This window comes from Salvelinus alpinus, chromosome 16, assembly GCF_045679555.1.
Source record: "Salvelinus alpinus chromosome 16, SLU_Salpinus.1, whole genome shotgun sequence".
In the NCBI taxonomy this organism is placed as follows: domain Eukaryota; kingdom Metazoa; phylum Chordata; class Actinopteri; order Salmoniformes; family Salmonidae; genus Salvelinus; species Salvelinus alpinus.
Window position 1 is genome coordinate 47,376,707 of NC_092101.1, and position 21,626 is coordinate 47,398,332.

At 44.2% G+C, this 21,626-nt stretch overlaps 1 protein-coding gene across 1 annotated transcript in view; it reads right to left on the bottom strand.

Moving 5' to 3' along the window:
• Nucleotides 1-1,824: 1,824 nt before the first annotated feature.
• The window catches only part of anos1b (anosmin 1b), a 151,805-nt gene continuing 132,003 nt past the window's right edge, over nucleotides 1,825-21,626 (bottom strand). The window contains exons 8-14 of the mRNA XM_071346433.1: nucleotides 15,134-15,269; nucleotides 10,456-10,665; nucleotides 7,993-8,087; nucleotides 4,473-4,644; nucleotides 3,986-4,215; nucleotides 3,753-3,894; nucleotides 1,825-2,501 (exon numbers count right to left, since the gene is read on the bottom strand). Coding sequence (XP_071202534.1) covers nucleotides 3,754-3,894; nucleotides 3,986-4,215; nucleotides 4,473-4,644; nucleotides 7,993-8,087; nucleotides 10,456-10,665; nucleotides 15,134-15,269 — 984 coding nt within the window. The 3' untranslated portion in view covers nucleotides 1,825-2,501; nucleotide 3,753. The remainder of the gene's footprint in view (nucleotides 2,502-3,752; nucleotides 3,895-3,985; nucleotides 4,216-4,472; nucleotides 4,645-7,992; nucleotides 8,088-10,455; nucleotides 10,666-15,133; nucleotides 15,270-21,626) is intronic.

A 21,626-nucleotide genomic window follows, 5' to 3' on the forward strand; every position in this document is an offset into this window, starting at 1 on the left:
CTCCTTGCTCGCACACGCTTTTTCAGTTCTGCCCACATATTTTCTATAGGACTGAGGTCGGGGCTTTGTGATGACCACTCCAATACCTTGACTTTGTTGTCCTTAAGCCATTTTGCCACAACTTTGGAAGTATGCTTGGGGTCATTGTCCATTTGGAAGACCTATTTGCGACCAAGCTTTAACTTCCTGACTGATGTCTTGAGATGTTGCTTCAATATATCCACATAATTTTCCTCCCTCATAATGCCATCTATTTTGTGAAGTGCAACAGTGCCTCCTGCAGCAAAGCACCCCCACAACATGATGCTGCCACCCCGTGCTTCACGGTTGGGAAGGTGTTCCAAGGCTTGCAAGCCTCCCCCTTTTTCCTCCAAACATAACAATGGTCATTATGGCCAAACACTTCTATTTTTGTTTCATCAGACCAGAGGACATTAATCCAAAAAGTACGATCTTTGTCCCCATGTGCAGTTGCAAACCGTAGTCTGTTTTTTTTATGGCGGTTTTGGAGCTGTGGCTTCTTCCTTGCTGAGCGGCCTTTCAGGTTATGTTGATATAGGACTTGTTTTACTGTGGATATAGATACTTTTGTACCTGTTTCTTCCAGCATCTTCACAAGGTCCTTTGTTGTTGTTCTTGGATTGATTTGCACTTTTCGCAACAAAGTACGTTCATCTCTAGGAGACAGAACGCGTCTCCTTCCTGAGTGGTATACTTGCTTACTATTGTTTGTACAGATGAACGTGGTACCTTCAGGCCTTTGCTCCAAAGGATGAACCAGACTTGTGGAGGTCTACAATTTCCTTTCTGAGGTCTTGGCTGATTTCTTTTGATTTTCCCATGATGTCAAGCAAAGAGGCACTGAGTTTGAAGGTAGGCCTTGAAATACATCCACAGGTACACCTCCAATTGACTCAAATTATGTCAATTAGCCTATCAGAAGCTTCTAAAGCCACGACATAATTTTCTGGAATTTTCCAAGCTGTTTAAAGGCACAGTCAACTTAGTGTATGTAAACTTCTGACCCACTGGAATTTTGATACAGTGAATTATAAGTGGAATTATCTGTCTGTAAACAATTGTTGGAAAAATTACTTGTGTCATGCACAAAGTAGATGTCCTAACCGACTTGACAAAACTAAAGTTTGTTAACAAGAAATTTGTGGAGTGGTTGAAAAACAAGTTTTAATGACTCCAACCTAAGTGTATGTAAACGTCCGACTTCAACTGTGTATAGGCTGTCTCATCGTCGTTGGTGATCAGGCCTACCCTGAAAACTACCCTTTCCTGCAGTCAAATGACCAACATCGCCCTCTAGTGGCCTCATGGGCGGAATGTTATTAATATCTTTCATAATTTTAATAATATACATTTTTTTAAACCTGCCGAAAATCAGGTGTTTCTATGTCAAACGGCTTTGTCATATTTCAGTCTTGTGTGATGTATAGTGTGTGTGTGTGTGTGTGTGTATTGGGATGCAAACTCAAAATGGAATACATTTAAACTCTATATCTGACATGGTACAGGTGTCTTCTTTTTTTAAGTCCATAACCATGTGTTTAGGCGTATACTTTTGTTTCAAAGTAGATTTGTTTAAGACTACCAAGAAATACCAACCTTGTAACCTTGATTTAGCCCACTGCAGTAAAAAAATGTATGAAGGTGTTGGAGTCGTGCACGGTCACGCAGTCGTGGGTGAACAGGGAGTACAGGAGGGGACTAAGCATGCACCCCTGAGGGGCCCCTGTGTTGAGGGTCAGCCCGAGGTCATTAAAACACCATATTATAATACTCTTGAATAAGCTCCAGGTCATTAAAACATCACATATTACAATACTCTTTAATTACAACACAATAAATAAAACTGGAACAACGATATATAAGAGGGTTACATACATCAAAGTCACTGCTGGGGTTATCATATGCTTGAAATAATAACTTATAGCGCAATATTACAAAAATACTAAACTACAACAGGTTTCAAACTGCTTTACGCCATTTTACTTTCAGGAACAGACTGTGTAGAGATCAATGAAGAAGACAGACAGTTTGGTATCACTACATACATCAGTGCTATATATTTTTTCTTTACATGTGTAAATTAGGATTACATTATACACGACTGAAAAGTATCATCTCTAAACATTAAACGTGTATTGTACGTGTAACGGCCATGGTATAGATTCACCTGATCTTTCAGGGAAAGGTGATTCGTTCATCATGCAATATATATCTCAATATATATCTCTATCATGCAATATATATCTCAATATATATCTCTATCATGCAATATATATCTCAATATATATCTCTGTGTGATAAAGACAACAGAGAGCAGTGCAGCACTGGCACGGCATTGGTGTGTGTGTGTGTGTGTGTGTAGCAGGGTCTGTGTGTGTGTTTTAGTGGACACATATACAGGCTGTAGAGGTGGTGTTCTGAACACACACTACGGCGCTAGTGATGACGAGCAGCAGAGGATGAAGCACGTTGGGGGGAGCCTGGAAAACAGAGAGAGGATGATGATGATTGGTGGGATCAGACAGGGGTTATATATGATTGAAGTAATCAGTGTCATTTAATGCAAAATCAAACCAAACACTGGAACAGAAGTCAGATCCATTTCTACAATGACTCCCTGTTCTGTATGTAAAGTACTATGCTTGGCTGCAACACCTACGGCCCTGGCTGAAAGGAGTGTACTGTGTGCTACAGGTCGAACAGAGTCGTATTCCTTATATATGCAGACAGCTGATAACAACAAAATCCCTGTAGATTCCCTTTGACATTTTGTGATTAGTTGCACAGATTTGGGAGACCTCCATCTTCTATCAAAGTTGGACAAAAGCAGGCTCTTTGTGTTGAGGTACCAAAGCTTTGATTCTCCCTCTCCGCCTCCCTCCCTCCCTCTCTCTCCCAGTGCTCCCACAGTTCTCCTGACGGTGTCCATCCTAACTGGGAGGTCTGGAACGCTACAACACCACACCAGGAGTGTCTCTGGGAGTCTCTCTCTCTGAGGAACTAACTCTCTGTTCCAGAACCGTCTAGCGAAGTCCAGGAACTCTAGAACTAGAATATTTATTATAATTCTGACCTGCCAAGAACACTCAGACGGAGGGAGGGAGTGGAATCTAAATATCCTGCTGACGCAGAGCCAAATGTTCTCCAAAGCCATAGAACCAAGACAAAGTCCATTAGTTGTGAGAGAGAAGAGAGTGAGGTCCTGCTCACACTGCTGTGGTACTATTCATCACCATCACAGTACTCAAACTCACATGGAGAGAGTTCTGCTGTCGCCAGGTTTCCAATACAGAATACATTACTGAATCAATGACTCCAACTAGAAGATCTGCTCTCTCACACACACTAACAACACACACACACAACGCTGTATCTCTCTCGCTCTCTCTCTCTGGCTCTCTCTCTCTCTCTCTCTCTGGCTCTCTCTCTCTCTCTCTGTGTCTCTCTCTCTCTCTCTCTCTCTCTCTGGCTCTCTCTCTCTCTGGCTCTCTCTCGCCAACATGGTCCTGAGAGGTCAAACACCCTCTGAAAGGAAGTACAAAATTACAGTGAGATCATGTGGGGATCTCAGAACGGTGTTATGTTTTGAGCAGTGCCAGTCAAATATATCACATTTTATAAATGTTATTTTTACCCACGTAGACATTGGCTGTTTAGGAAACAGTGCTGTAGTGTAGTGTGTCAGTGAGTGGTTTGTCTTGTGTTTACGATGTTAGGCCCTGCAGCAGTACCTCATAGCAGAGTGGTGTTGAGGGGAGGTGTATGGAGCGTCCTGGCCACTGAGAGGCCACTGCCACCTGCTGACAGCACCTGGACCTGTAGCTTATACACACTGTCTGGCTGCAGCCACTCCACTGTCAGAGAGCGCTGGTCCTGGTGGAGAAGAGTACAACATGAGTACACAGGGAGGGAAATATAGGGATGGCTTACAGTCAGAGATGATCACACATACACTGGTTCCTACCGGGGCCACTATCTGTGTCTGAGAGATAAGGGTGTCCTGTCCTTCTGTTGCCATGGCGCTAGAGGACACCTGCACCCAGGAGAACTGGAACCCTGAGATGGGCGTCTGCCCCGGTGCAGTCTGGGAGAGCTGCCAGCGGAACAGGCCCTGCAGGGAACCGTTGACCGTGTGGAACTCTGCAGTCAGCTTCTCAGGACGCAGTACCACCTTTTTGGACACCAGGGGGCGCTCTGACACAGGAAAACCAACATTTACACATGTTACTAAATAATAATTTTGACCCATAATATATCTACAGTTAGTACATAACAAAGGACCTAAATATTTCAAAGGTCATAGAATCATAGATACAACGTATATAATTCTCATTGAGAGTAAGAAGCCGTGCAGAAACAGTGCATTCACACTCCTCCTGATACTCAATCAGTCTGTCAGATATTCACTTTCTCCATGCTGTGTGTTCGGGCATGTGTGGAGCTTGGGATACCTTCTCTGGCACAGGGCAAGGCCTTGCCCCCTCTCGCCATGACCGCAGAACAAGGTGGGGTCGTTACCGCAGTAACAGCTTCTGACCTCTGATCCCCCTCTGGTGCTACGAGCGCCACAGCGATCCGGTACTTACAGGCGAACAGCAGCCCCGTGATAACATAATGTGTTCCCTGAGAGGAGAAACGAGAGTGAGGTGAAGAAAAGAGATGACAGGAGCAATGAACATGGAGACATTATCAATCAGCACAGCGGTGAGAAGTGAAAGACATATCTTTTTTATTTAACTAGGCAAATGAGTTAAGAACAAATTCTTATTTACAATGACGGCCTACCGGGGAACAGTGCCTTGTTCAGTGGCAGAACGACAGATTTTTACCTTGTCAGCTCGGGGATTCAATCCAGCAACCTTTCGGTTACTGGCCCAACCCTCTAACCACTAGGCTACCTGCCACCCTTGAGAGATAGGCTGGAGAGAGGTAGGGGAGAGCGAGAGATAAAGAGATAGGGGAGAGATAGCTAGGAGAGAGACAGCGAGAGAGAGAGAGAGAGAGAGGGAGAGAGAGAGAGAGAGAGATAGGAGGGAGACAGAGAGAGAGAGAGGAGGGAACACTTAGTTGTGAGAGAGAAGAGAGTGAGGTCCTGCTCACACTGCTGTGGTACTATTCATCACCATCACAGTACTCAAACTCACATGGAGAGAATTCTGCTGGGGGGAGAGACAGAGAGAGAGATCGGGGGAGAGACAGAGAGAGAGAGACAGAGAGACAGAGAGAGGGAGAGATAGATAGGAGGGAGAGAGAGAGAGAGAGAGGAGGGAGAGACAGAGAGAGAGAGAGAGAGAGGAGGGAGAGAGAGATGATGATCTGGTTCTTCTGTCACCAACCAAAGAGTGCCTACAGCAGCACCTAGATCTTCACCGTTGTCCTACAGCACACAAAAAACGATATATACCTCAGTCTAAACATCAGCGTCACAGGTAACTTCCGCAAAGCTGTGAACGAGCTGAGACATACCAATTAGGATCTGGCTAAAGATACTTGAATCAGTTATAGAATCCATTGCCCTTTATGGTTGTGAGGTCTGGGGTCCGCTCACCAACCAAGAATTCATCAAATGGAACAAACACCAAATTGAGACTCTGCATACAGAATTCTGGCAGAATACCTGACCACTGTGACTGACCCAAACTTAAGGAAAGCTTTGACTATGTACAGACTCAGTGAGCATAGCCTTGCTATTGAGAAAGGCCGCCGTAGGCAGACCTGGCTCTCAACAGAAGAAGGCTATGTGCACACTGCCCACAAAACGAGGTGGAAACTGAGCTGCACTTCCTAACCTCCTGCCAAATATATGACCATATTAGAGACACATATTTCCCTCAGATTACACAGACCCAAAAAGAATTAGAAAACAAATCCAATTTTGATTAACTCCCATATCTACTGGGTGAAACACCACAGTGTGCCATCACAGCAGCAAGATTTGTGACCTGTTGCCACAAGAAAAGGGCAACCAGTGAAGAACAAACACCATTGTAAATACAACCCATATTTATGTTTATTTATTTTCCCTTTTTGTACTATTTGCACATTGTTACAACACTGTATATAGACATAATATGACATTTGAAATATCTTTATTCTTTTGGAACTTCTGTGAGTGTAATGTTTACTGTTCATTTTTGTTGTTTATTTCACTTTGTTAATTATCTTTTTCACTTGCTTTGGCAATGTTAACATACGTTTCCCATGCCAATAGAGCCCTTAGAGAGATAGAGGAGAGAAAGGGAGATGGAGATAGAGGGGGAGAGATAGAGATAGGGGACAGAGAGAGAGCAGAACAGTTGAACAACTGAACAACTCTACATCAGCCAGCCAGCCAGTCAGCCAGCCAGTCAGTCAGTCAGCCAGCCAGTCAGCCAGCCAACCAGCCAGCCAGTCAGTCAGCCAGCCAGTCAGCCAGCCAACTCTGGTCTCAAGTGAGGGAAGAATGTGAAAGGCAAACAGACAGGAACAAAAAGATGATAAAAGAAGAGAGAGATGATGAAAGCCGAGCTGTGCGCCAGGCTGTGATATGCGATCTCCGTAGCCCCTCTCGTAAAGCGATGGTTCATAGCTCTCACACAGTTCTAGTACACATACACAGCGCCCACCTCAGCCAGGCCCCAGCCAGAACTCAGCCAGGCCCCAGCCTGAACTCAGCCAGGCCCCAGCCTGAACTCAGCCAGGCCCCAGCCAGAACTCAGCCAGGCCCCAGCCAGAACTCAGCCAGGCCCCAGCCAGGCCCCAGCCAGAACTCAGCCAGGCCCCAGCCAGAACTCAGCCAGGCCCCAGCCAGAACTCAGCCAGGCCCCAGCCAGAACTCAGCCAGGCCCCAGCCAGGCCCCATACAGGACTCAGCCAGAACTCAGCCAGGCCCCATACAGGACTCAGCCAGACCCCAGCCAGGCCTCAGCCAGGCCCCAGCCAGGCCCCAGCCAGGACCCATACAGGACTCAGCCAGACCCCAGCCAGGACTCAGCCAGGCCCCAGCCAGGACTCAGCCAGACCCCAGCCAGGCCTCAGCCAGGACCCATACAGGACTCAGCCAGACCCCATACAGAACTCAGCCAGGCCCCAGCCAGGCCCCAGCCAGGACTCAGCCAGGCCCCAGCCAGGACTCAGTCAGACCCCAGCCAGGCCTCAGCCAGGACCCATACAGGACTCAGCCAGACCCCATACAGGACTCAGCCAGGCCCCAGCCAGGACTCAGCCAGGCCCCAGCCAGGACTCAGCCAGGCCCCAGCCAGGACTCAGCCAGACCCCATACAGAACTCAGCCAGGCCCCAGCCAGACCCCAGCCAGGCCTCAGCCAGGCCCCAGCCAGGACTCAGCCAGGCCCCAGCCAGGCCCCAGCCAGGACCCATACAGGACTCAGCCAGACCCCAGCCAGGCCTCAGCCAGGACCCAGCCAGGACCCATACAGGACTCAGCCAGACCCCAGCCAGGCCCCAGCCAGGCCTCAGCCAGGACCCATACAGGACTCAGCCAGACCCCAGCCAGGACTCAGCCAGACCCCAGCCAGGGTAGCTGATGACAGATGCAGTGGGAGAGATAGCTAGCTACAGCTCTCTGGTCTTGGCTGCCGCTCCGCTTTCTGACACAGATCTGCTTTGGCTCATTTTTATGATGAAGAAGTTAGTGTGCACTCCAGCTGAGGGACTGTTTATTAATATGACTCATCCAATAGTCCCAGACTGTGGAGAAGCTGAGGGACTGTTTATTAATATGACTCATCCAATAGTCCCAGACTGTGGAGAAGCTGAGGGACTGTTTATTAATATGACTCATCCAATAGTCCCAGACTGTGGAGAAGCTGAGGGACTGTTTATTAATATGACTCATCCAATAGTCCCAGACTGTGGAGAAGCTGAGGGATATAACGTAGCAGTTTTAGCTGGCAAACCCAAATGGACTCTTTCAAATCTGGCCTAACGAAGTTGTGGAACTGCTGTTCTATTCTACAGCCCTGAAACTCACCTGCACAGTGGCTTTGTTCTCTGTCTGGCTGACGTTGCTGGCACATACATGAGGATACCACCTCAGGACGTATGTAGTGGAGTCCTTATAGGTTTCTGGAACACAGAAGGTGGTTATGATGCTATAGAACAAGGTCAGATAGGGCTGAAGGTGGATACAGTGTTATGATGCTATAGAACAAGGTCAGATAGGGCTGAAGGTGGATACAGTGTTATGTTGCTATAGAACAAGGTCAGATAGGGCTGAAGGTGGATACAGTGTTATGTTGCTATAGAACAAGGTCAGATAGGGCTGAAGGTGGATACAGTGTTATGATGCTATAGAACAAGGTCAGATAGGGCTGAAGGTGGATACAGTGTTATGATGCTATAGAACAAGGTCAGATAGGGCTGAAGGTGGATACAGTGTTATGATGCTATAGAACAAGGTCAGATAGGGCTGAAGGTGGATACAGTGTTATGATGCTATAGAACAAGGTCAGATAGGGCTGAAGGTGGATACAGTGTTATGATGCTATAGAACAAGGTCAGATAGGGCTGAAGGTGGATACAGTGTTATGATGCTATAGAACAAGGTCAGATAGGGCTGAAGGTGGATACAGTGTTATGTTGCTATAGAACAAGGTCAGATAGGGCTGAAGGGAAACATATTGACAGTTGTATTGCTAACACTATTAGCACGTCACCAGAGCGCTTTGGCCTTCAACCACACACTCTTGTCCTGTATCCAGGCAACAGCACATATTTCACCAGATGCATCTCTACATCATCTCCAGGTTGACTACAGTGAACCCCAGATGAGCCTCTCTCTCCCTCTTCTTTCTCTTTCTACCCCCCCTTCTTCTTTCACCAGATCCATCTCTCCATGAACTCTAGGTTGAACCCCAGACGAACATTCTCTCTTCTCTTTCTCTTACTTTCCTTTGCTCTCTATCTCTGTCTGTCTCTGTCTCTGTCTCTGTCTCTGTCTCTGTCTCTGTCTCTGTGTCTGTGTCTGTGTCTCGTCTCTATTCTGTCTCTGTTCTGTCTCTGTCTCTGTTCTGTCTCTGTCTCACACACACACACACACACACACACACACACACACACACACACACACACACACACACACACACACACACACACATACATCTGCTCCCGGTTATGTTCCCATATTGATGTTATTAAATCTGTCCTCGTGCTCCTCATTCTCTCAGGCAGATTTACGGAGCACAACGTCAGCTCCATCGCCATTACCTCGCCAAACACACTATTTTAAGACTTTGCTTACGGAGCATATTTGAAACGGGCTTTGTGAGAAACAGTGTTCATTGGAAACACTCAGCACACAGCAATGTATCTGGCTTGTGGACTGTAGTCTGTGTACAGTGAGGAGAGTTTGGGGTTTCTCTGGCTGGCTTGTGGACTGTAGGCTGTGTACAGTGAGGAGAGTTTGGGGTTTCTCTGGCTGGCTTGTGGACTGTAGGCTGTGTACAGTGAGGAGAGTTTGGGGTTTCTCTGGCTGGCTTGTGGACTGTAGGCTGTGTACAGTGAGGAGAGTTTGGGGTTTCTCTGGCTGGCTTGTGGACTGTAGGCTGTGTACAGTGAGGAGAGTTTGGGGTTTCTCTGGCTGGCTCGTCACACCTCTACTGGGACTCTGTTTACTCAGCTGCTACAGTATGTGGTGTCTCTCCAATAGTTGTTGTACCAGCACATATGACTGTTATATCAACATATGACTGTTATATCAACATATGACTGTTATATCAACATATGACTGTTATATCAACATATGAGTATTATATCAACATATGACTGTTATATCAACATATGAGTGTTATATCAACATATGACTGTTATATCAACATATGAATGTTATATCAACATATGAGTATTATATCAACATATGACTGTTATATCAACATATGACTGTTATATCAACATATGAGTAGTATATCAACATATGAATGTTATATCAACATATGACTGTTATATCAACATATGAGTAGTATATCAACATATGAGTATTATAGCAACATACTGTAGATAGGTTAACTGACAACGTCCCGCTTCAATGGGGCAGAAGTCTGTGAGTTGTTCTGGTTCTGGATGGCTAGGTGCCTAGCAACAATGACAATAAACTGCCATGTGGGGAATCCTAAATGACTCGTTAGTTTTACGTTGCTCTTGATACCATGACTTGTTTTGAGGTGTTTTGGCTAATTTCATGTCAATGCTAATATGGCAACAACAAAAAATGCTAGCTAGCTAACCAACGTAATGTATTTGAGAGACAACAAGTGCTCATTGTGCAAATGAAATGTATGTTTTCAATAAACATTGGAGACTAAATATAGTTGACATGTTGTCAACAGTCTAAGCCGACCTCGTCTGTTTTGACGCTATGGGATTCTTGTGGCTGTATTATCCAACGAGGAGAGGAGGAGTAGAGATCTTTTGTGTCTTTCTTTTTTGTACAACTTGCCTTGGTGTCGTCTCTTCCAGAAGACCTTAACCTGCAGCTGGTCGTTGTGGTAGTGTGGGGCAGCGGCTTCCAAGCGAAGGTTGTGGGGAGACGAAGGGTTGACCTGGTGGGGGGCAGCAGGGTTGACCAGGTGAGGAGCGGAAGGGAGCTCGTTGGAGAACTGACCTTTAGTCTGCTCAGGACCAGGTGGGGCAGGTAAAGATGACAAACCTGAGAGAGAGAGAGAGAGAGAGAGAGAGAGAGAGAGAGAGAGAGAGAGAGAGAGAGAGAGAGAGAGAGAGAGAGAGAGAGAGAGAGAGAGAGAGAGAGAGAGAGAGAGAGAGAGAGAGAGAGAGAGAGAGAGAGAGATTTTTCATTATTTTTACTATTTTCTACATTGTATAATAATAGTGAAGACATCAAAACTATGATATAACACATATGGAATCATGTAGTAACCAAAAAAGTGTTAAACAAATCTAAATATATTTTATATTTGAGATTCTTCAAAGTAGCCACCCTTTGCATTGATGACAGCTACGCACACTATTGGCATTCTCTCAACCAGCTTCACCTGGAATGCTTTCCAACAGTCTTGTTGGAAGTGCTGAGCACTTGATTTAGTTACACATTTCAAATATGTACTGTCCAGAGATATTTTACCCCTGATCTTGATAAAAAAATTACCATATCAGACATATGTTTTTAAAAGACAGTTGTATTTAATTGATAACATTAGTTGAAAACAAATTAAATAATAGGAGTAGGCTACACCATCAACATTTAGTTTTCCATTGATACATGTCAGGTAAATTGCCACAGTAGATTTACTGTGGTAAACAAGGAATTACTTTATTTCAGTTGTAAGGAATGATCGTCAAATAGATAAATCACCCGTAGTCTGATCATGAAGTAGGACGCAGTTGTTCCGATGACAATACCAACCAGAGGGTGAAATAGTCTTGGCTGCAATCAAGAATATAAGATAACCTCGACATCCACGTTAGGGAGCGGTAAATCTCTGGCCAAATGTTGGTTGCAATTGAGATCAACTGTGCGAGGTATTTTAGGGCATATCGATGGTTTAACGAGAGATCAGATGGCAATAATCTGGCGGCTTTCGATGGCAATTGGCCCACTGTATTTTCCTTCTGTCCCCTACTGTACAAGTAAAGAACCATTCCTCAGCAGAGAGGGTCAACCGCTTTTCTAGAAATATCTTTGATGCCTGAACTGTCATTCAAAGAGCCTTACTGCCCGCATAAAGCATAAGCCATGCATATCCATTAAGTAGGATTTTTACAATCGAAGTTGTGTTTTAAAGGCCACATGAGGGGAAAACCAGGTGCTGATAACGAGGGGAACACCCACTGGCATAACACACACCCCGCAAGGAATGGGGGCCCCCCAACTCCCCTCAACAAACAAAAAAATACTTTCAAGCCTGGAAATGCCCATGTTCAAAGCAAAGGATCTCTCCAAAAAAGTGTTTAAAATTCTAATAACTGACAATACTGGATATTAACTGGAAAATTATCTTATGTAGGACAATGTGACTTTAAATAATATTTATCTCAACACTGTAATTCCTAAAAGATGTTTCCAGAGATTTGGTCAACTCTGTCAGTTTTGTCTAAAATCAGGAATGTTTTTATTGGGGATTTCTTTTCCATATTTTACAAATGTTTTAGTTTAACTTACATTTTTACAGAGCAAAAATATGTCTGTTTTGAGACTCTGTTGTCAACTCTGCCACTGATGGAGTCAATATTTTTTTGTTAATATTCATCAAAAAATATTTTAAGATCTATAGGATAATGTTTGCTTTGTAAATGTTCTTTTATGTTCTAAATCTATAAAAACATGCCAAATCGCTAATGAATTTAATAGTGCTATAAATGTTATAATAAAACAATCAAGGCCATTAAACACATGTAACCTAGCGGGTTAAGAGCATTGGGCCAGTAACCGAAAGGTTGCTGGTTTGAAATCCCCAAGCCGACAAGGTGGAAAAATCTGCTGTATTGCCCTTGAGCAAGGCAGTTAACCCAATGTGGATGTCGATTTAAGGCAGCCCCCCCGCACCTCTCTGATTCAGAGGGGTTGAGTTAAATGCGGAAGACACATTTCTTTTGAATGCATTCTGTCGTGCACCTGACTAGGCATCCCCTTTCTCCGTTGGACTATATGTCTGACCGAGTTGACATAAATCCAGTTGGTTGAATTTGATAATTTACACTGTATATATTTTTTAGCACGAGGTTTTTCCTTTACAAGGGATGATATTATGTGAGATTGTCCCGTCTGTCAAGAGTCCCTGAGCTCTAAAACAGCAACCTTTTCTCTCAGCCTCATGGCAGAATGTGTAAAATAGTATGATATTAGTTATAATACTGCATATTTTGGGGGGTTAAAGCCTTGCTCAGACTTTGCCTTGGGGCCCCACGAAACTGAGCTACACTACAGGGAACACCAGGTGCTGATAAAAATGAATGAAAAAATGTAAGACGTATAAAGAATAAGCTGCCTTAGAGGAAAAATGATAATAATTGGGCCATAGGAAAATAACATGCATGTTTTATTAAAAATGGATTGGGCTCGCAGTATAACTACTAAGCCTGCCATTAAGAGTCCATGTAGGACTGACCAAAGTCAACAGGAAGCTGTGAGGGTTTCACCAAAGCCCCTATGGTGTGTGTGTGTGTGTGTGTGTGTGTGTGTGTGTGTGTGTGTGTGTGTGTGTGTGTGTGTGTGTGTGTGTGTGTGTGTGTGTGTGTGTGTGTGTGTGTGTGTGTGTGTGTGTGTGTGTCTTAAAATGCTTTTGCCAGAATTGTGGGGAAGATTTATGTAACCTACTAAAGGACAGAAACCGCCACGGGGAAAAAAACACAGAATGTGGCGGATACTGGTGTGTGTGTGTGTGTGTGTGTGTGTGTTTGTGTGTGCACCCACCTAAAAGGTCAGGTTAAAGGTTAAATGGTACTCTCTGGGAGGGATCCCCAGGGCCCTCTCCTATTGATGACCTCACAACCGTTGGGATGTCGATAAGCTCTGATCAACAGGACTGATACAAGCCAGGCTCTGGCTTCTGAGGGAGAGGGTCATGTCTTTCAGCCTGGCCCCCAGAAGGAGGCAGCCAGGTCACAATAATGTCTTTCAGCCTGGCCCCCAGAGGGAAGCAGCCAGGTCACGATAATGTCTTTCAGCCTGGCCCACAGAGGGAAGCAGCCAGGTCACGATAATGTCTTTCAGCCTGGCCCCCAGAGGGAAGCAGCCAGGTCACGATAATGTCTTTCAGCCTGGCCCCCAGAGGGAAGCAGCCAGGTCAGGATAATGTATTTCAGCCTGGCCCACAGAGGGAGGCACTCAAGTCAGGCATAGCAGCAGGAAGATGGGATGATTTTGTGGGGTGGGGGTACTGAGAATTCTTTGTCAGGGGGGGGGCCCTATCATACCATGTAAAGGGACAACCTCGCAATAAAACATATATATACAGTGTAAATTATCAAATTCAATCAACTGGATTTATGTCAACTCGGTCAGACACATTGTCCAACGGAGAAATGCGATGCCTAGTCAGGTGCACGACAGAATGCATTCAACCGAAATGTGTCTTCCGCATGAGTGGTAAAGGTGAATAGTTTACCTGTAATTTGAGTGGTAAAGGCAGGTAGTGTACCTGTAGTTTGAGTGGTAAAAGTGAGTCGTTTACCTGTAGTTTGAGGGGTAACGGCAAGTAGTTTACCTGTAGTTTGAGAGGTAAAGGTGAGTAGTTTACCGGTAGTTTGAGAGGTAAAGGTGAATAGTTTACCTGTAGTTTGAGTGGTAAAGGTGAGTAGTTTACCTGTAGTTTGAGAGGTAAAGGTGAGTAGTTTACCGGTAGTTTGAGAGGTAAAGGTGAATAGTTTACCTGTAGTTTGAGAGGTAAAGGTGAATAGTTTACCTGTAGTTTGAGTGGTAAAGCTGAATAGTTTACCTGTAGTTTGAGAGGTAAAGGTGAATAGTTTACCTGTAGTTTGAGTGGTAAAGCTGAATAGTTTACCTGTAGTTTGAGAGGTAAAGGTGAATAGTTTACCTGTAGTTTGAGTGGTAAAGCTGAATAGTTTACCTGTAGTTTGAGAGGTAAAGGTGAGTAGTTTACCTGTAGTTTGAGTAGTAAAGGTGAATAGTTTACCTGTAGTTTGAGTGGTAAAGATGAATAGTTTACCTGTAGTTTGAGTGGTTAAGACGAGTAGTTTTACTGTAGTTTGAGAGGTAAAGGTGAGTAGTTTACCTGTAGTTTGAGTAGTAAAGATGAATAGTTTACCTGTAGTTTGAGTGGTTAAGGCGAGTAGTTTTACTGTAGTTTGAGAGGTAAAGGTGAGTAGTTTACCTGTAGTTTGAGTAGTAAAGGTGAATAGTTTACCTGTAGTTTGAGTGGTAAAGATGAATAGTTTACCTGTAGATTGAGTCGTTAAGGCGAGTAGTTTTACTGTAGTTTGAGAGGTAAAGGTGAGTAGTTTACCTGTAGTTTGAGTAGTAAAGGTGTATTTACCTGCAGTTTGAGTGGTAAATGCGAGTAGTTTACCTGTAGTTTAAGAGGTATAGGTGAATAGTTTACCTGTAGTATGAGTAGTAAAGGTGAGTAGTTTACCTGTATTTTGAGTGGTAAAGGTGAGTAGTTTACCTGTATTTTGAGTGGTAAAGGTGAGTAGTTTACCTGTAGTTTTTGTGGTAAAGGTGAGCTGGGCACGACCACTCTTCAGGCGTTTCTGTCCCCAGTAGGAGATGGCCTGGACCTGGATCAGGTAAGAGGTACCTGGCAGCAGACCTTGGAGATCCATCTCACACACAGCCTGACAGAGACACAGACAATACACAGACACAACATGGTCATTACAGTCACAGCACCATAGAAATCCTATTCAATTGCTAGAGGGGCTATGTCATCAACCCTCAAAGTTCCATAATGGAGCGACAATGGCAGCCACCATGGTCAGGAAGAAATCCAAAACCAGTCTAATTGGATTAAATGGCAATAGAGGCATAGGTGATACATTTCCTGTTTTTACCTCTTTATACAGGATCATAAAAGTAAGTCATGTCATATTTCAGAAATTGTCACCTTAAAATATTGTCCGATAATTTTTAGAAATACAATTCATACAGGTTTTATACACATTTTCAGAATAATTAGCATCTAAAATACATTGAACAAAAATATAAATGCAACATGCAACAATTTCATTATTTTTACTGAGTTACAGTTCAAATAAGGAAATCAGTCAATTGAAATACATTCTTTAGGCCTTAAATGTCACATAACTGGGAATACAGATATGCATCTGTTGGTCACAGATGTCTTTAAAAAAAAGGCAGGGGTGTGGATCAGAAAACCAGTCAGTATCTGGTGTGACCATCATTTACCTCCATGCAGCGAGACACATCTCCTTCACATAGAGTTGATCAGGCTGTTGATTGTGGCCTGTGGAATGTTGTCCCACTCCTCTTCAATGGCTGTGAGACAGAGCTGGATATTGGTGGCAACTGGAACACGCAGTCGCACACGTCAATCCAGAGCATCCCAAACATGCTCAATGGGTGACATGTCTGGTGAGAATGCAGGCCATGGAAGAACTGGGACATTTTCAGCTTCCAGGAATTGTGTACAGATCCTTGTGACATGGGGCAGTGCATTATCATGCTGAAACATGAGGTGATGGCGGCGGATGAATGGCACGACAATGGACCTCAGGATCTTGTCAATGTATCTCTGTGCATTTAAACTGCCTTTGATAGAATGCAATTGTGTTCATTGTCCATAGCTTATGCCTGCCCATACCATAACCCCACCGCCACCATGGGGCACTCTGTTCACAACGTTGACATCAGCAAACCACCCGGTACAGTTGAAACCGGGATTCATCCGTGAAGAGCACACTTCTCCAGCGTGCCAGTGGCCATCAAAGGTGAGCCAAACTGCAGTCAGGTCGAGACCCTGGTGAGGACGACGGGCACGCAGATGAGCTTCCCTGAGACGGTTTCTGACAGTTTCTGCAGAAATTCTTCGGTTGTGCAAACCCACTGTTTCATCAGCTGTTTGGGTGACTGGTCTCAGATGATCCAGCATGTGAAGAAGCTGGATGTGGAGGTCCTGGGCTGGCTTAGTTACACGTGGTCTGCGTTTTTGTGAGGCCGGTTGGACGTACAGCCAAATTCTCTAAAACGCTGTTGGAGGTGGCTTATGGTAGAGAAATTAACATTCAATTCTCTGGCAAATGCTCTGGTAGACATTCCTGCAGTCGGCATGCCAATTGCATGCTCCCTCAAAACTTGAGACATCTGTGGCATTGTGTTGTGTCCCAAACCTGCACATTTTAGTGGACTTTTATTGTCCCCAGCACAAGGTGCACCTGTATAATGATCATGCTGTTTAATCAGCTTCTTGATATGCCACACCTGTCAGGTGGATGGATTATCTTGGCAAAGGAGGAATGCTCACTGACAGGGATGTATAAACGAAATCGTGCACAACATTTTTGAGAAATATGCTTTTTTTTGTGCGTACGGAACATTTCTGGGATCTTTTATTTCAGCTCATGAAACATGGTACCGACACGTTACATGTTGCGTTTACATACTGAACAGAATTATAAACCCAACGTGTAAAGTGTCGGTACCATGAGATGAACAGACATGAACAGAGACATTCAAGGCTGTCATCTTTTCAAACTTATTCTTCCCCATAAACTCACGTCTAGCCACAGCACTGATGACACAAAGCCTACATCAATCTAAAGGCCATGAATTGTTCTTAGAAAACACAGGTACACGTTACTACAGCAGTAACGTTATATGGAACCCTATTCAGTCAGCTCATATACCATGGATGATAAACAGGAAGGAAGTTGTTTAACAGTATTGGAAACAGAACTGTGACTGGAACCAATCGTAGTAGGTCTCCACTCGACACAGTTCCAAAACGCTGCCAGTAAGTCTTTTATGTGCCCAGTCTGACTGATGAAGGCTAGCCCGGTACGGAACAACGGCTGTTAGTTGAGAATAACCTTTACAAAGGGTCAGATAAACTCTGTCTGCTTCTCATGACAGGCATCTTTTATCAAGAGAGGTACATCCATCATCTGTGGACTGTTTTGGCCAGTTTAAAATTATTCAGACATACTACTGCTCTGAGTGACCGCTAGAAGAGATCTTTGACTCTATCATCCTGATTGATCATCTACACACACACACACACACACACACACACACACACACACACACACACACACACACACACACACACACACACACACACACACACACACACACACACACACACACACACACACACACACACACACACACACACACACACACACACACAGAGAGAGCTGTTTTCCATTATGTGTTTGAGTGACAGCACATCAACATAAGGTTTAAAGTGTTCCTGACTGCTCATTTACCCTGCTTCATAGGTAGACACAGCATGATAGGTAGACACAACATGATAGGTAGACACAACATGATAGGTAGACACAACATGATAGGTAGACACAACATGATAGGTAGACACAACATGATAGGTAGACACAACATGATAGGTAGACACAACATGATAGGTAGACACAACATGATAGGTAGACACAACATGATAGGTAGACACAACATGATAGGTAGACACAACATGATAGGTAGACACAACATGATAGGTAGACACAACATGATAGGTAGACACAACATGATAGGTAGACACAACATGATAGGTAGACACAACATGATAGGTAGACACAACATGATAGGTAGACACAACATGATAGGTAGACACAACATGATAGGTAGGCACAACATGATAGGTAGACACAACATGATAGGTAGGCACAACATGATAGGTAGACACAACATGATAGGTAGACACAACATGATAGGTAGACACAACATGATAGGTAGACACAACATGATAGGTAGGCACAACATGATAGGTAGACACAACATGATAGGTAGACACAACATGATAGGTAGACACAACATGATAGGTAGACACAACATGATAGGTAGACACAACATGATAGGTAGACACAACATGATAGGTAGACACAACATGATAGGTAGACACAACATGATAGGTAGACACAACATGATAGGTAGACACAACATGATAGGTAGACACAACATGATAGGTAGACACAACATGATAGGTAGACACAACATGATAGGTAGACACAACATGATAGGTAGACACAACATGATAGGTAGACACAACATGATAGGTAGACACAACATGATAGGTAGACACAACATGATAGGTAGACACAACATGATAGGTAGACACAACATGATAGGTAGACACAACATGATAGGTAGACACAACATGATAGGTAGACACAACATGATAGGTAGACACAACATGATAGGTAGACACAACATGATAGGTAGACACAACATGATAGGTAGACACAACATGATAGGTAGGCAGATAACATGATAGGTAGACACAACATGATAGGTAGACACAACATGATAGGTAGACACAACATGATAGGTAGACACAACATGATAGGTAGACACAACATGATAGGTAGACACAACATGATAGGTAGACACAACATGATAGGTAGACACAACATGATAGGTAGACACAACATGATAGGTAGACAGATAACATGAGATACTAATGCAACACTAAGAGTTAAAAGCGTTTTTCTTTTAGGTTCCCTTCTGTGACGTGAAAGTGGGGTGAAAGTGGGGTTGAGTATTTCCATAGCCCTATCACAGGAGGTTGGTGGCACCTTAATTGGGGAGGACGGGCTCGTGGTAAAGGCTGGAGCGGAATCGGTGGAACGGTATCAAACACATGGTTTCTATGTGTCACATGGTTTCCATGTGTTTGATGCCATTCCATTTGCTCTGTTCCAGACATTATTATGAGCTGTCCTCCCCTCAGGAGAAGCCTATGTATAGCCAAAACATGCACTACTACAGCCGTGTGTGTGTGTGTGTGTGTGTGTGTGTGTGTGTGTGTGTGTGTGTGTGTGTGTGTGTGTGTGTGTGTGTGTGTGTGTGTGTGTGTGTGTGTTCACGTGTGCGCTCGTGTGCGTGGAAAGATGCAGGGGGATTGTGATTTGTGTTGGTCTGTAATACTACAGCCGTGGACGTGTTCTGATCTGCCATTACTAGAAGCTGTCTACCTCTGCAACAGCGACAAATGGACTCTTAACTTCAGAGAAAACAAGAGGAGAAAGACAGGGTGGAGGGAATCTGCTTGGCACTGCTATCAACAGCCTGATCAACAGTCTGGTGTATATAAGTGGGCCTACAGTGTGAGAGGGATGAAATGTATGACTAACTATGTGAAGGAAATGTGTTCCTATCAATATGGGGGGGTGGTGTGTTTCTATCAATATGGGGGGGGGGGGGGTGTTCCTATCAATACGGGGGGTGGTGTGTTCCTATCAATATGGGGGGGTGGTGTGTTCCTATCAATATGGGGGGGTGGTGTGTTCCTATCAATATGGGGGGGTGGTGTTTGTAGAAGGGTATGGCTGCATGCATGTGTGTATGCGAACATGTATGTGAGTGTATGTGTGTGTGTGTTTGTGGGTCTGTGTGTGCATGTGTGTGTTTGTGTGTATGTGTGCGTGTGTGTGTGTGAGTGTGGGTGTGTTTGTGTGTGTGTGTTTGTGTGTGTGTGTGTGTGTGTGTGTGTGTGTGTGTGTGTGTGTGTGTGTGTGTGTGTGTGTGTGTGTGTGTGTGTGTGTGTGTGTGTGTGTGTGTGTGTGTGTGTGTGTGTGTGCTGGCTTGGCGAGTGCAGCTGGGTGGGAACACGTTGTTAAGGGATCTCCTTGTAAAAATTCATGACCATGTCTCAGGGCTGGACAGCCGTCCTCATCAGGAGAAAGGATCAAAGGCATTATGGCTGTTTAAATGGCCCATTCCTTTATTACCCTGTCAGACCGACCAAGGCCACGGCTTCATACTTCCTGTACAGTCCAGTCACTCACAATATTATAGAACTCTGGGCTGGACCAACACAAAGGATTTCCATTGACCGCCATAGATATTAGTTAATGACCGTTATAAACTGGGTGGTTCGAGCCCTGAATGCTAATTGGCTGACAACCATGGTATATCAGACTGTATACCACAGGTATGACAAAACAGTTATTTTTACTGCTCTAATTACGTTGGTAACCAGTTTATAATAGCAATAAGGCACCTCGGGGGTTTGTGGTATATGGCCAATATACCACGGCTAAGGGATGTGTCCAGGCACTCCGCGTTGCGTCGTGCATAAGAACAGCCCTTAGCCGTGGTATATCGGCTATATACCACACCTCCTCAGGCCTTATTGCTTAATTAAGTACTGCCAACGTCCATGAAATGGTCCTCCACGCCTTTTCCCTTTTCCCACAACGACTGGCTGGTTTTGTCATGTGATTTATGTTAAACACAGACACAAAGCGCAACAGCCTAGACAAAGTCCCAGTTATATGCCTCAGTTAGCACTATGACACAGGGTGTGTGTGTGTGTGTGTGTGTGTGTGTGTGTGTGTGTGTGTGTGTGTGTGTGTGTGTGTGTGTGTGTGTGTGTGTGTGTGTGTGTGTGTGTGTGTGTGTGTGTGCTTGGTAGCTAAATGAAGTGTGTATATTTACGATTACTTAATTAAAGGGCAAAATTGAGGTCAACACATCAATCACATTATATGCAATGTATTTTCTATATCTCAGTCTCCATGTTATTGGAGTCTAATTATAGCATGATTTGTAAAGCAATTAAACCACATTCAGTTGACATGTTTTTGGTTCAGCTGCCATGTGAAAACAGTCGCTCTTTATCCGAGAATATTGTGTGAAATGGAGAATATTGTGTGAAATGGAGAATATTGTGTGAAATGGAGAATATTGTGTGAAATTGAGAATATTGTGTGAAATGGAGAATATTGTGTAAAATGGAGAATATTGTGTGAAATGGAGAATATTGTGTGAAATGGAGAATATTGTGTGAAATGGAGAATATTGTGTGAAATGGAGAATATTGTGTGAAATGGAGAATATTGTGTGAAATGGAGAATATTGTGTGAAATGGAGAATATTGTGTGAAATGGAGAATATTGTGTGAAATGGAGTGCTGCCTCACACCAGAAGTCCGGCGTACTAGTAAAATCCAAAATGGTAATCAGAACCATGCGAGGAGCCGTTGGTTAACGGGAGAA